Below are 12,430 nucleotides of genomic sequence, written 5' to 3'. Positions count from 1 at the left end.
ATAAAAAACTACTTCAAGAAACCATAAGACATCTACATAAATGGAAGAACATCCCATGCTCATAGATAGGAAGATTGAACATTGTGAAAATGTCACTTCTACCCAAAGCAATCCATACATTCAATGCAAAACAAAGTAGGAGGTCTCACATTACCGGATCTCAAAACCTACTATACAGCCAAAGAAGTCAAAACTACCTGGTATTGGTTTAATGACAGATACACAGACCTATGGAATAGAATTGAGAACCCAGAAATAGATCCATCGACCTATAAGCTGATCTTTGACAAAGACCCAAAATCCATTAAATGGGGAAAGGAATGTTTGTTTAACAAATGATGCCGGCAAAACTGGCAATCCATTTGCAGAAAAATGAAACAAGATCTGTACCTCACACCATACACAAAAACGAACTTCAGATGGATCAAAGACTTAAATGTGAAACCTAAAGCTATACAGTTCCTCAAGGAAAATTTAGGGGCAAATTTAAGGGCCCTAATATATGGCCTAAATAGACTATCAAGCTTAACTCAAAATGCACAAACAGCAGAAGAGAAACCAGATGATTGGGACCTTCTAAAGACTGAATTTTTGTGCACTGCGGCAGAAGACATGAATAGACAATTCACCAAGGAGGATATTCAAGCAGCCAACAAACATATGAAGAAATGCTCACAATCACTAGCTATTAGAGAGATGCAAATCAAAACAACAATGAGGTACTATCTTGCTCCAGCACTAGTATCAAACTTCAACAAGACAGAAAATAACAAATGCTGGCGAGGTTGTGGAGAGATTGGGACTCTCATACACTGCTGGTGGGACTGTAAAACGGTACAACCATTGTGGAAAGCAGTATGGAGATTCCTTCAAAAGTTGGAATTAGAAATACCATTTGACCCAGCCATTCCATTACTAGGTATATACCGTAAAGAAGTGAGAGCCATGACAAGAACAGATATATGCATGCCCATGTTCATCGCAGCACTATTTACAATAGCCAAAAGATGGAAACAACCTAGGTGTCCATCAGCTGAGGAATGGATAACCAAACTATGGTAAAAACACAATGGAATACTATGCAACACTAAAGAATAATGTAGAATCTGCAAAACACCACGTAACGTGGATGAACGTGGAGGACATTATGCTGAGTGAAATAAGTCAATCACAAAAGGACAAATATTGTATTAGTCCATTACTGTAAAAGTTAAGGAAAGGTTTATCTATTGAAGGAAATTTTCTTTGTTGGTTACCAGGGGTGGGAGGGGAGGGGAGGGAACTCTGTTAGATAGATAGAGATAAGTATTGATTTGGGTGAAGAGAAGGGCAATGTACCAAACGGGAGTGACCAATATGACACCACTGAGGATGAGAAAAACAAAGAGAGGTACATGGGAGGTACAGACAACAAATATGAACCCTTTTGCACATACAGTACTGCATTGTCAGTGAAGGCAAACATGGGTATATGGATGGATAGATGGGTGGACAGGCTAAACGATTAGGTATGTCTATGAAATGGGGAGTGTATCCAACAACATAGATAGGGTTGGCAGACAATGGTCCTATAAGTTTATGTAATGATCAGAATCCCCAGGGGTATAGTAGAGCTGACAAGGGGCAAGGTTGTGGTCACTGCTTGGTCACAGCCAGCTACCCAGAGGGACCGAGGAGTTGAACATGCGGGCTTGGGACCATAGTCACAGGGGACATCAAGCTCAACTGGCATAACATACTATACAAAACACTGTTCCACCTCCTACTTTGGCGAGTAGCGACTGGGATCTTAAAAGCTAGCAAGCTGCCATCTAGATGCAACAATGGGTCTCTCCTCATCCAGAGCAAAGAAGAATGAAGAAAACCAAAATTCATGGAAACAATTAGTCCTTGCGACTGGTACACCATCCGATCTGCAGCCTATACAATTATGAGACCAGAAGAACTAAATGGTGCCTGGCTACCACTGTCATCCACTTGGAAGGAGATCTATGTAGAAGACCCTTGATAGAGAGGGCGAACAACATGGAACAAAACTCAAAATCATTTGAAGAAAAAAAAGGTGGGGACCAGGTTTGCTGGTCCGATAGAGCCTGGTGGAACCACTGAGACTATGGCCCCTAGCTGCCCTTCAGGTCTGGAATTGAACCCACACCTGTGTTTTCCAGCCAAACAAAATACAGGCATATGAGTTGAACACTTACCTCAAGTAGATACACTCCTTGGAGAGAATAATCATGGGAGAAAGAAGGGCTGCTTATGCACAAGGAGACAGCTCAGGGGCAGGAGTGTATGGAGGGATGGACACTGGGAAGAGGTAACTATGTGGTAAACTGTGGTCAATGACATGAGACAAAGTATATTGGAACTGCTGTATGGAAAGTGAATTTGCTCTATAAATCTTCACCCAAATCACAATAAAAAAGGAAAAAAGAAAAATAAAAAAATAATAATAAAATAAAATGAGATTAAGGTAGAATTAAATAGTTAAATGGATTGGCTTTGAAATCAAATTGATCTGGGTTCAAATTCTGTCTGTGATTTATGAGCTGAATGACCTTGAACAAAGCTTTTTAATCTCTGGGTCTTGGTTTCCTCATCTGTAAAAAGGGAGATATCAATTACTTCATATGGTTGTGTATGTGTTTGTGCACATATATGGGCATGTATCTATGTGTGTGTGTGTGTGTGCGCGCACACATATATGTTTGTACATACATTTCAACATTTAATAAAAGTTCATTGATATAAGTATTGCTTTTGGTATACAGAGTGGCAGGAGAAGAGAACTGTGTGAGAAAAAAGCAACTTAAATTTTTACTCAATTGTCTCAGTGAAAGAGGAATCCCAGTGCATGGCACATAGTCTAAAAACACTCTTTCATCATCTATACACCTAAATCCTCACTCCTTCCAGCCATAGTAAAAGCATGCATGCACTCACTCTTAAAATTTGCCCACCACTCTTAAAACTATACTTCTCAGCAATTGCTGGTTTCTGGTTTTATTACATTCTATACTTTTAAGAAGAAATAAAAGTGACCAGGCTACTGAGAAGTAAGCTCCATTTCTAAATAGATACTTTGGAGTAAATAAATGCCAGTTCTGTTATTAAAAAAACAAAGCAAAACAAAATCTCAGGGAAGATAAAGCAGTGAGGAAAAGTTCCCACTTCCAAAGAAAGACAAATAAACCAGGAGAACTGAACCCTGGTTACATGTGATACTCCTGCTTCTTATTGTTAGTTATTGTCGAGTTGGCTCTGACTCATGGTGACTTTTATATATAAAAGAACAAAACACTGCTCAGTCCTGTACCATCCTCATAATAATTGGTATGTTTCAGTCCATTGCTGCAACTGTCATGTCATTCTACCTCATTGAGGGCTTCCCTTTTTTTTTTTTTTTTTGTTGGCCCTCTACCAAACATGATGGCCTTTGCCAGTGATTGGTTTACACCTGCTACAGAGTTTAACTGTGCTTTGAGACCCAACTAGACTCTTCAGTTTCTTCCCAGTGAGAAACTGAAGCAGGGGCTCATCTGTGGCCCAAGACACGATGCAGTGGGCAAAATTATCACTTCATCTATCACAGGCCAAAATACTTCAAGAGAAGACATCCCAGGTCCAAGAGTGAAAGGCCCCAGGTGCTTAATATCAATATTCCTTATTTATCTACCATACTACTCCAGGAAACAGATCTCTGCCATCCAAAACTGGGTACTTATCTTCATTGGTCCACATAAATGGGTTTGACAGGATCAGAATATACTATTAAGCACAGTGTTATGGGAGCACATAGAATAGCAGTCAGCATAAAAGACCTAAGCAGGGGGAGAGTGGGTAGAGAGGGAAAGTTTAGAAGAACTGGAGAATGCATCAGAATTAAGTCATTCAGAGAAAGGAAGAAAGCATTTTAGGCACATGGAATAGCAGGAGGAAAGTCAAGAAAATGGGAGAAACCATGGGCATTATGAAACTATAGATAATCAAATATGGTAGAGGATAGTCTAGGAGAGTCAGCAAATTTTATGAACTTCCAAGAGGAATATTACTGGCTACTTTGACCAACAGTGCTTTCAGGAAACATAAATCATTGAATTCTAGAGTCAATTAAGAGCATATTACAGGGGATATGGGCTTAGACTTACTCTGCTACATCTATCTATCTATCTGGATCCATCAAGATTTAACATGTATTATAGTTATCAGACAATTTGAAGAAAAAGAGTCATGTCATCAAATAGTTTTACTTTTCACATAAGGACCTTCCACATACTGCCTAGCTCCCAAATAGCCACCTGACCAAACTACCGACCCTTTCCCGTACCAAAGTAATAAAGAAGGGAATGTGTCAGTTCTGCCCATTTCAATGGGTAACAGGTAATAACAAAAAATTACTCCTTCAATGCAGGCAATACTGTTTAGACTGTCAAGCATTTAAAATTAAACTTACCTATACAAGCAGTCCATATAGTCTGCACCCTTGCTATATTCTTCCCAATACCTATGATACATAACAAGTACTTGTTCTTCAGACTCCAGAACTCTCTATATAAAGGGGAAAAATATTTTCACTTGAAAATCACTCATCATTTTCACTGATAAGTATAAAATTTATCAAAATATAATGTTCTAAAATAACTTAGATAATGCAAGCTTTATGTATTTACAAATTATATTCTAATTTAACTACTTTTACTCCTAATAAACAATTGGAAAAAAATGTAAATCTGAAAAATGAAAGTGAAGCATTCATAACAAAGGGTAAATCATTTTCATTCTCCAAGATACAAGGACAAAATGTAATGGCCCAATGCTATCCTTGGGCTAGAAGATTAGTTAAAATGAGAAGAATACAATTCTACTGCCTTTTTCCTGAGTATTTCCTCAAAATCATTACTTTTGATCAGTCTGTACTTATGTAAGTATACCATCACTCCAGATTAGTCACTTTTGTGAATAAGACTGTTTATGGAAATTGATACTTTTTCCACATTCCCCAAAATAAAACTTGTTCTAATAAACACCAACTGGAGGAAATGTAATTTTAAAGTTGAACAAACCTTAATCTGAATCCCTGTTCCTTCACCTACTAGTTATATGATCAGGAGTAAATCATAGCGAATCTAAAAACCTAGTGCTTGATAAAAAATTTTAATACATATATCAAATGCTGTTTAAGAAACAAAACAAATAATTTGAACTTGAAGTTAAATTCAGCATTGAGGAAAACATTATAAATCAGCCAACTAACCATGCAACCATAAACACAATTTACATCATGTATCATTCCTTACCTTATGCAAATGCCGTACATGATTTTCCAAAAAAATTTTAGTTTCTGTATAAAGTCTTTCTCCAAGGGGTTCAGGATAGGCCACACATAAAGCATAGATATCTCTAGTTAACTTGTTAAGGTTTTCCTATCACTAGAAATATTTTAAAACATGAGATTTAACACAACTTGGGTATTAAAAACTAAAATATCTTTTTTTTTTTTTTTTTGCAGTTCAGGCTTATAATACATACATATAACAAAGGTAAAATATACAACCACATTTACTTTTAAAAAATACTGTAAGATTAATCTATTCATTCAACAAATATTTATTGAGAATCTATTGTTTGAAGGCATTATGAAGAAAATGGGTCCTCTCAGAAACATTAAAATTCAAAAATGATTCTTGGAAATTAATTTACCCACAAATCTACAAAATAAGAATGAATATAAGCACAGCATCAACAAAGGGCTACAAAATATCATGAGACACAGGTATGTCTAACCAGTCCTGCGAAACCGAACATTTACAAAAATTATTAATTTGACTTATTTTCCCATATCACTGTACTCAGGATATTCAAGTCTACACCTCACTGGTCCTTCAATATTTATTCTATTAGAAGAAACACAGTATGAATTATAATAGCATCAATTAATCAATCAAGGTTTTGAACAAGTCTTTCACCAGGCACCACCACTGGTAGATATGCTGTGGCAGAAAGAGCTCTCAATCAGGAGTCAGAGGAATTGAAATAAAATTGAGGCTTTACCATTTACTAGACAGTGATCTTGACCAAATCTCTTAACCTCTTGGATTGCCATTTAGTGCTGAAAGCACCTGACTGCTAACCAGAAGGCTGGCGGTTCAAACACACCAGTCACTCCTCAGAAGGAAGGCTGGGCAATCTCCTTCCGTAGTGATACCGCTTCGGAAGCCCAAGGAGGGATCGCTATGTGTCAGGTCCAACTCAACGGCTGTGAGCTTGGTTTTGGTTTTGGTAAAATAAGGATAATAAACCTCTCCTGACATCTCAAGAGTCTTTAAAACCTAAATAAACTTATTAAAGCGCTTCATAAACTATAGATCTCTAATTAAAGGTAGAAAATAAACTATACACAAGTAATCTGAGATCAGCCAAACTAGAGGTGAAGATATACCCTAAAAATACAGTTGATTATTTAGGATGCAGTCGATTATTTAGGATTGAGTCAATTATTTAGATTTAATCCAAGTATCAAGAAAAAAATTACACAATGAAAATGTATACTTAAAATATAACAGTGCTAGGATGAAGGGTCTTCCTCCTCTTATCACTATAATACCGTATATATTCTATAGAATTTATTTACACAACAGCAGACATGACTGCAGACAAAACCTTTTCTAATTTGTACAATCTCAGAAAGCACTATGGAGTGGTAAGTAGTACCATAGTTAACAGGAATTTTCCCTCTAAGACTTGTGTAGATACAAGGATGGAGATTACCTGCCTCAAAAATTTTCAATGTAGTTAAAACTGGTCTATGTAGGAAAAAGATGACTGATAGAATAGAAATTAGAAACGAGAACAAGAGTATGCTTAGAAGAACCAACTCGCTTTCCTATTTGGGAGAAATACATTCAGGGAAGGCAACTTAAATCTCCCCTAGCTTAACCACTTTAGATTCATACATACCCATATAGAATCTAACTTGTCCTTAAGTAGGAGGGCTTCTGTATTTTATTGACAGGGTTTGGGAATCTGTCTTAAAAGCTACTAAAAGAGAACTACGAATAAAAGTAAACCAAACAGTTAAAGAACTCTAAACCAGAGAAACAAATAGTAAGTGCTGATCTACATCTAATCTGTATCTTATCTTAGGAAAGCACCTGTTATACACACATAAGGGAAAACTTCAAACCACCCTAGAGACTACATCAATGTTGTAATGAGCATCATTATTACTTAACACAGACAGAATTCTAAAATCAGCCTCCCAAGGTTTCTAAAGCTAATTCCAGAGACTGTCACTGTATCATGTGCATGACTAGGTTACTTTACATAGCAAAAGGGACTCAGAAGCTGTAAATTATGGTTACTATCAGTTGACCCTAGAAGTAGGGAGAGTGTTTTCATTTTAAGGGCTTAGGTGGTTAGATTACATATATAATCCAGAATAATCTCTATTTTAGGGTCAACTGACTGATTGTTGTTGACCCTAAATAGAGATTATTCTGGATTATATATGTAATCTAACCACCTAAGCTCTTAAAATGAAAACACTCTCCCTACTTCTATTCCACCACTAGCCACAGATGAAGTCAGATACAAAACACAAGAAAGATTTGATACATCACTGCCGGCGCTGGGTGCAAAAATTAGAGCGTGATCAATGCTCACTAAAAGCAACTCCTGGGCAACACCAGTAAGGAAAGGGACCTCAGTCCTACAGCAGCAAGGAATAGAATTCTGCCAGAGGGCTCTGAACTCCAGATGCTAAGTGCCTACATAAACCAGCTCCTGGGAATAGAGTAGTGAACAAAACAGGTTAAGAATCACTGCCCCCATGGAGCTTACAGTCAATAAAAAAATTTTAGATAGAAATTCAGTAAGTACCACACTTAACATATGTTAAACATTCAAAGCAGACCAAACTTCCTTATACTCATGTCAAGAGGGTTAAGAGACTTTGATATTATCACCCTAGCATTCTACCTTACATCAGTAATTTTTTACCTTCAATGGGCCACAATAGCCTCAACTCTAAACTAAGGCTAATAATACAAACTTCACAAAATCATGTGCAAGATAAAATGAAAAACACATACATCAACTGTTTCCTAACAAACTAATCTCACACATATGTTGAAGGAAAAAATTATGAGACAAAAGAATATACACAGTGTGACTCCATTTACATAAAGTTCAAAAATAGAAAACTATAACCAATATTGCTTAGGGCTTTTTCATAAGCAGTTAAACTATTTTAAAAAAGCAAAGAAACAATAAGGACAAAAGTCAGGATAGTGATGAGTGGATATGGGGGCGATCTGGCTGCAACATCTGTCACTGAATAGATTGCCAGGGTCGATTCAGCTGATCTGGCTGGTGAGGCAGGTGTCCCCTTCCTTCCTCACTGCTCCATGTGTGTCCCTCCCAAAGCTGCATGCTCAGTTGAAGAGGACAACCTTCCCCAATACAGAAAGACCATCCTTCAGTCAAGGGCATACGAGGAGCTGCATTCCCCTGCTAGAACCTCCAAACAGGCTCTCAAGGATAGTGATTACTTCCAAGAGAAAGGAGTGGGCTTGTGAACTGAGCAGGGTCCTGGGAGAGGTGAGAGAGAACTGATGAATGTTTCATTTCTTGACCTGTGTGATGGTTACACAAGTGTTTGCTTTACAATTATTATTCAATTGTACAAGTATATCTCGGAAATTTTTCCATGAATATATTGTATTTTACACTCAAAAAGAAATAAATCAAGATCTGGTGGTACAGTGGTTAAGGTATTTGGCTGCTAACCAAAAGGCTAGTGGTCTGAACTCACCAGTCGCTTCATGGAAGAGAGGTAAGACAGTCTGCTTCCATAAAGATTTACAGCCTTGGAAACCCAATGGGGGTTGCTATGAGTTGGAATCACTTCAGTGGCAGTTGAGTTTGGTGTTGTTTTTTTTATAAAAGATCAAATAGTAACATACATAGTGGTACAAGGTTTGAGGTTTGTTTGTTTTTTTCCAAATAGTAAAATGTTATGACCTCTACACAATGTCTACTTAAGAGATTTGCAGGTCAAAAAATAAATAAATAAAAATAAAAGAGATTTGTAGGTCAGAAGTTCACCTTATCTTCTTGGGCAAAAGGAAGGGAAAAGGAGAGATTTTTATTTTAGAACAATTAATAACACAGGCCTTTACCTTCCAAAACAAAATTAAAATTGAGAGGTTCCTTTCTTAACTTTACTGTTTTAACAGATATTTTTTATTCTTTTAAAAGGAGAGAACTCATTATCAGGTTAAGAATAACTGATGGATCAAACAATGTAAACATCTTAGAAATAACAATGACTGGAAGAGTCACGTTCCAGGGAAGTCAGTTATTTTAAAGCCATTTATGAAGCAACCTATTAATTATCTCTTCTCTACAACACTAAATAATGAACAGTTATTCTTTTCTTCTTCTTTACCTCATGTTCACTTTCCCTTTTCTTATGGTCATCTATGTCCAATTCCTTCTCTGCTCATTTTAGTTAAAAGCACCTAAGCACCTACCAGCCACTCCTCGGAAGGAAGGTTGGGCATTCCTACTTCCATAGAGATACTGCCTCGGAAACCCAAGGAGGGGTCGCTATGAGTCGGGGCCGACTCGATGGCAAATAACAACAACAACAACAAAGCACCTACCTAGCCCAACCTCACAAATATCCAATTAATCTTTTATTTTTTTATTGTGATTTGGGTGAAGATTTACACAGCAAATTCACTTTCCATATAGCAGTTTACATATATTTTGTCTCATGTCATTGACCACGGTTTACCACAATGCAACAGCTCCCCTCCCACTTCCTCGCCATAGTTACCTCTTCCCAGCATCCATCCCTCCACACACTCCTGCCCCCTGAGCTATCTCCCTGTGCATAAGCAGCGCTTCTTTCTCCCATGACATCCAATTAATCTTTAACCCTCTTCTCAGTCTTCATTTTTAAGATTCCTGCCTCAAAATAATCCATGATGTTCCACAGAAAAATTAACTATGTAATTGAAAGAGAGTAATTCAATAATAAGCTCTTCAAAGGCTGAATCCTTATCAAGTTACCTCCAGATATACTTGAACAGCAAAGGGAATCAGATGTTAAAAGTCTTATATTCAAGCCTGTGCTATCAATTACTACTTCCGTGACCTTGGATAAGTCCCTTTACCTCTGAATATCAATTCTCTCATGTGTAACATAAAGACGATAATTATATCTGTTCCACTCATCTCACAAGCTTGTCTGGAGTATCAAGTGAGATAATAAATGTAATACCTCTTGCAAACTATGAAGCCTTCCAGGAACATTACCATCCTTTTACCTATCTTCCTTCAGTGCCCGAATATGTTGTGTTGTTGTTATGTGCCGCCGAGTCGGACCCAACTCATAGCAACCCCTCCTTGGGTTTCCGAGGCAGTATCACTACGGCAGTACATTGCCCCATCTTCCTTCCGAGAAGTGGCTGGTGGGTTGGAACCTCCAGCCTTCTGGTTAGCAGTCAAGTGCCCTAGGCACTATGCTACCAGAGCTACATGTTCCTTTTCGACAACTGCAGTTGTAATGAATTAAATAGTTTCCTACTGGTGTGAAAGAGCTTCACTCACTATTCTTGCTTCAACATTCACCTTCATATAAACAAATGAGCTAGGGATTGAGAACAAGTTTATCACTGTCTTACGAAATTAAAGTTTTCCTAAAGAACATATGCCCCACATAATGAGGACAACCACCTTTGGGCCTCAAAGATTGCTAGAGGGCAGCAGATTGCTGGTTTGCAAGAATACAAGAGACCAGGTTTCAGACTGTCCAAAAGCAACTACAGATTTGGACTTCATATAGTCTCCCAATTAACAAATGTAGATAAGTTATCCATTTTGAAACAACGCAGTACGAAGTAAAACAGACATCCTAGCTCTTGCTTAAAGCCTCAGTTAAGAATAAAGAACAAATTATTTTTAATTCATATATTTGTATTGATTTTCATTCTTTGGAATGAGAAAAAAAGAGAAAGACTACAAATAGAAGTATTTTTATATGAAAAGAGTTTCTAGAGCAAAAATGATGTGGGTAGAAGATAGAGGCATAGGCAGGCAAGCGACACAGACCCTCTTCAACAAAGAAAAGAAAAACCAATTGACAGAGATACAGAAGATAATCCTGGAGCCCTGAGCTCTGAAAGGAACTATACAGAAGTGGATTAGGCACCAACTAGTGGAAAAACCTGAACAAAACCATGAGTACAGAGACAGTCGGAGCTGCAGAGTGTCAGCTACTCTGATGTGACCAATAGCCTGAATATTTCCAAGTGGTGCTGGGACCAGAAAATTGACCTAAAGGTCCTCTCAGGTCACCACGGGCTGCAGGGACGATTGTACTGGTGGCCTATGACTAAGAAGGGAAAAAGCAAGGAGGGAGTAAACCTGAGCTGTTGACTTTCTACTGTCCAGAGGGCGCAGTCATTTTTATTGTTTACACATGGCAGCCGTTTTAGATATTTAAAGTGACCAAGGGTGCAGCCATTTTGAATGTTTACAAGTGGCGGCCATTTTGGATATTTAAAGTCACCAAGGGCACAGCCATTTTGGATTTTAAAGTTACAGTATTCTCATTCAGACTCCAGGGACCCAAGAATAGGCTCTGCTTGCCAAGGTCAGCAGGAACATAAAGAGGCTGACAACAGGAAAGGAGACAGGTGGTGAGTGTATAAGTGGTGTCAACTAGTAAATAAAGGAACACAGTATAGTACCCTGCTTGTGTAGATAACATACAAACAAAATAAAGAAACTGAAAATCATGGAGAAGTCACTCCAGCATACAATCACCAATTAAATATAAACACAAAACATCACAATGGCTTGGAGACAACAGAGCATCACAGACCCCATAAAGACACAAAATAAAGCAGGAGATACAAGCAACCAGGATACAGATCTAGAACACATCCCTGAGGAAGACGCAGCACTGGAACTCCCTGATACGGAATTCAAAAGAATCATATTTAGGTATATTCAACAAATTGTGACACAGATCAAGGAAAACAGTGAAAAAATTGAGAAAACCCTAGAACAATTTCGAAAGACGGTACAAGAATAAAATGACAAAATAAATGAAAAATTAGAAAATGATACGAAATCTAAACACAGAAATCCAGAAGATTTATACTAAATTCACAGAAATAGATAAGACATTGAATGGGCAAAGAGGCAGAATTGAATCAATGGAAGACAGAATTAGTGAGATTGAAGGCAAATACCTGAACACTTATTTGGAAAGGGATCAATCAGAAAAAAGATGAAAACAAGATGAAGAAAGCCTAAGGTTCATGTGGGATACAATCAAAAGGAATAACCTATGTGTAACGGAATTCCAGAACAAGAAGAGACAAATAAAACCACAAAGAAAATTGACAAAGATATG

General features: G+C 37.6%; 1 protein-coding gene across 1 annotated transcript in view; it reads right to left on the bottom strand.

The window, feature by feature from the left end:
- Positions 1–12,430, bottom strand: part of CUL2 (cullin 2) — a 117,205-nt gene that overhangs the window by 101,296 nt on the left and 3,479 nt on the right. Inside the window, exons 2-3 of the mRNA XM_007942437.2 lie at positions 5,298–5,400; positions 4,454–4,548 (exon numbers count right to left, since the gene is read on the bottom strand). Coding sequence (XP_007940628.1) covers positions 4,454–4,548; positions 5,298–5,400 — 198 coding nt within the window. The remainder of the gene's footprint in view (positions 1–4,453; positions 4,549–5,297; positions 5,401–12,430) is intronic.

The sequence above is a fragment of the Orycteropus afer genome, unplaced genomic scaffold (assembly GCF_000298275.1).
Source record: "Orycteropus afer afer isolate SDZICR_OR568_19922 unplaced genomic scaffold, OryAfe1.0 scaffold00090, whole genome shotgun sequence".
Lineage (NCBI taxonomy): Eukaryota > Metazoa > Chordata > Mammalia > Tubulidentata > Orycteropodidae > Orycteropus > Orycteropus afer.
This window is presented reverse-complemented; position numbering and strand designations above follow the sequence as displayed.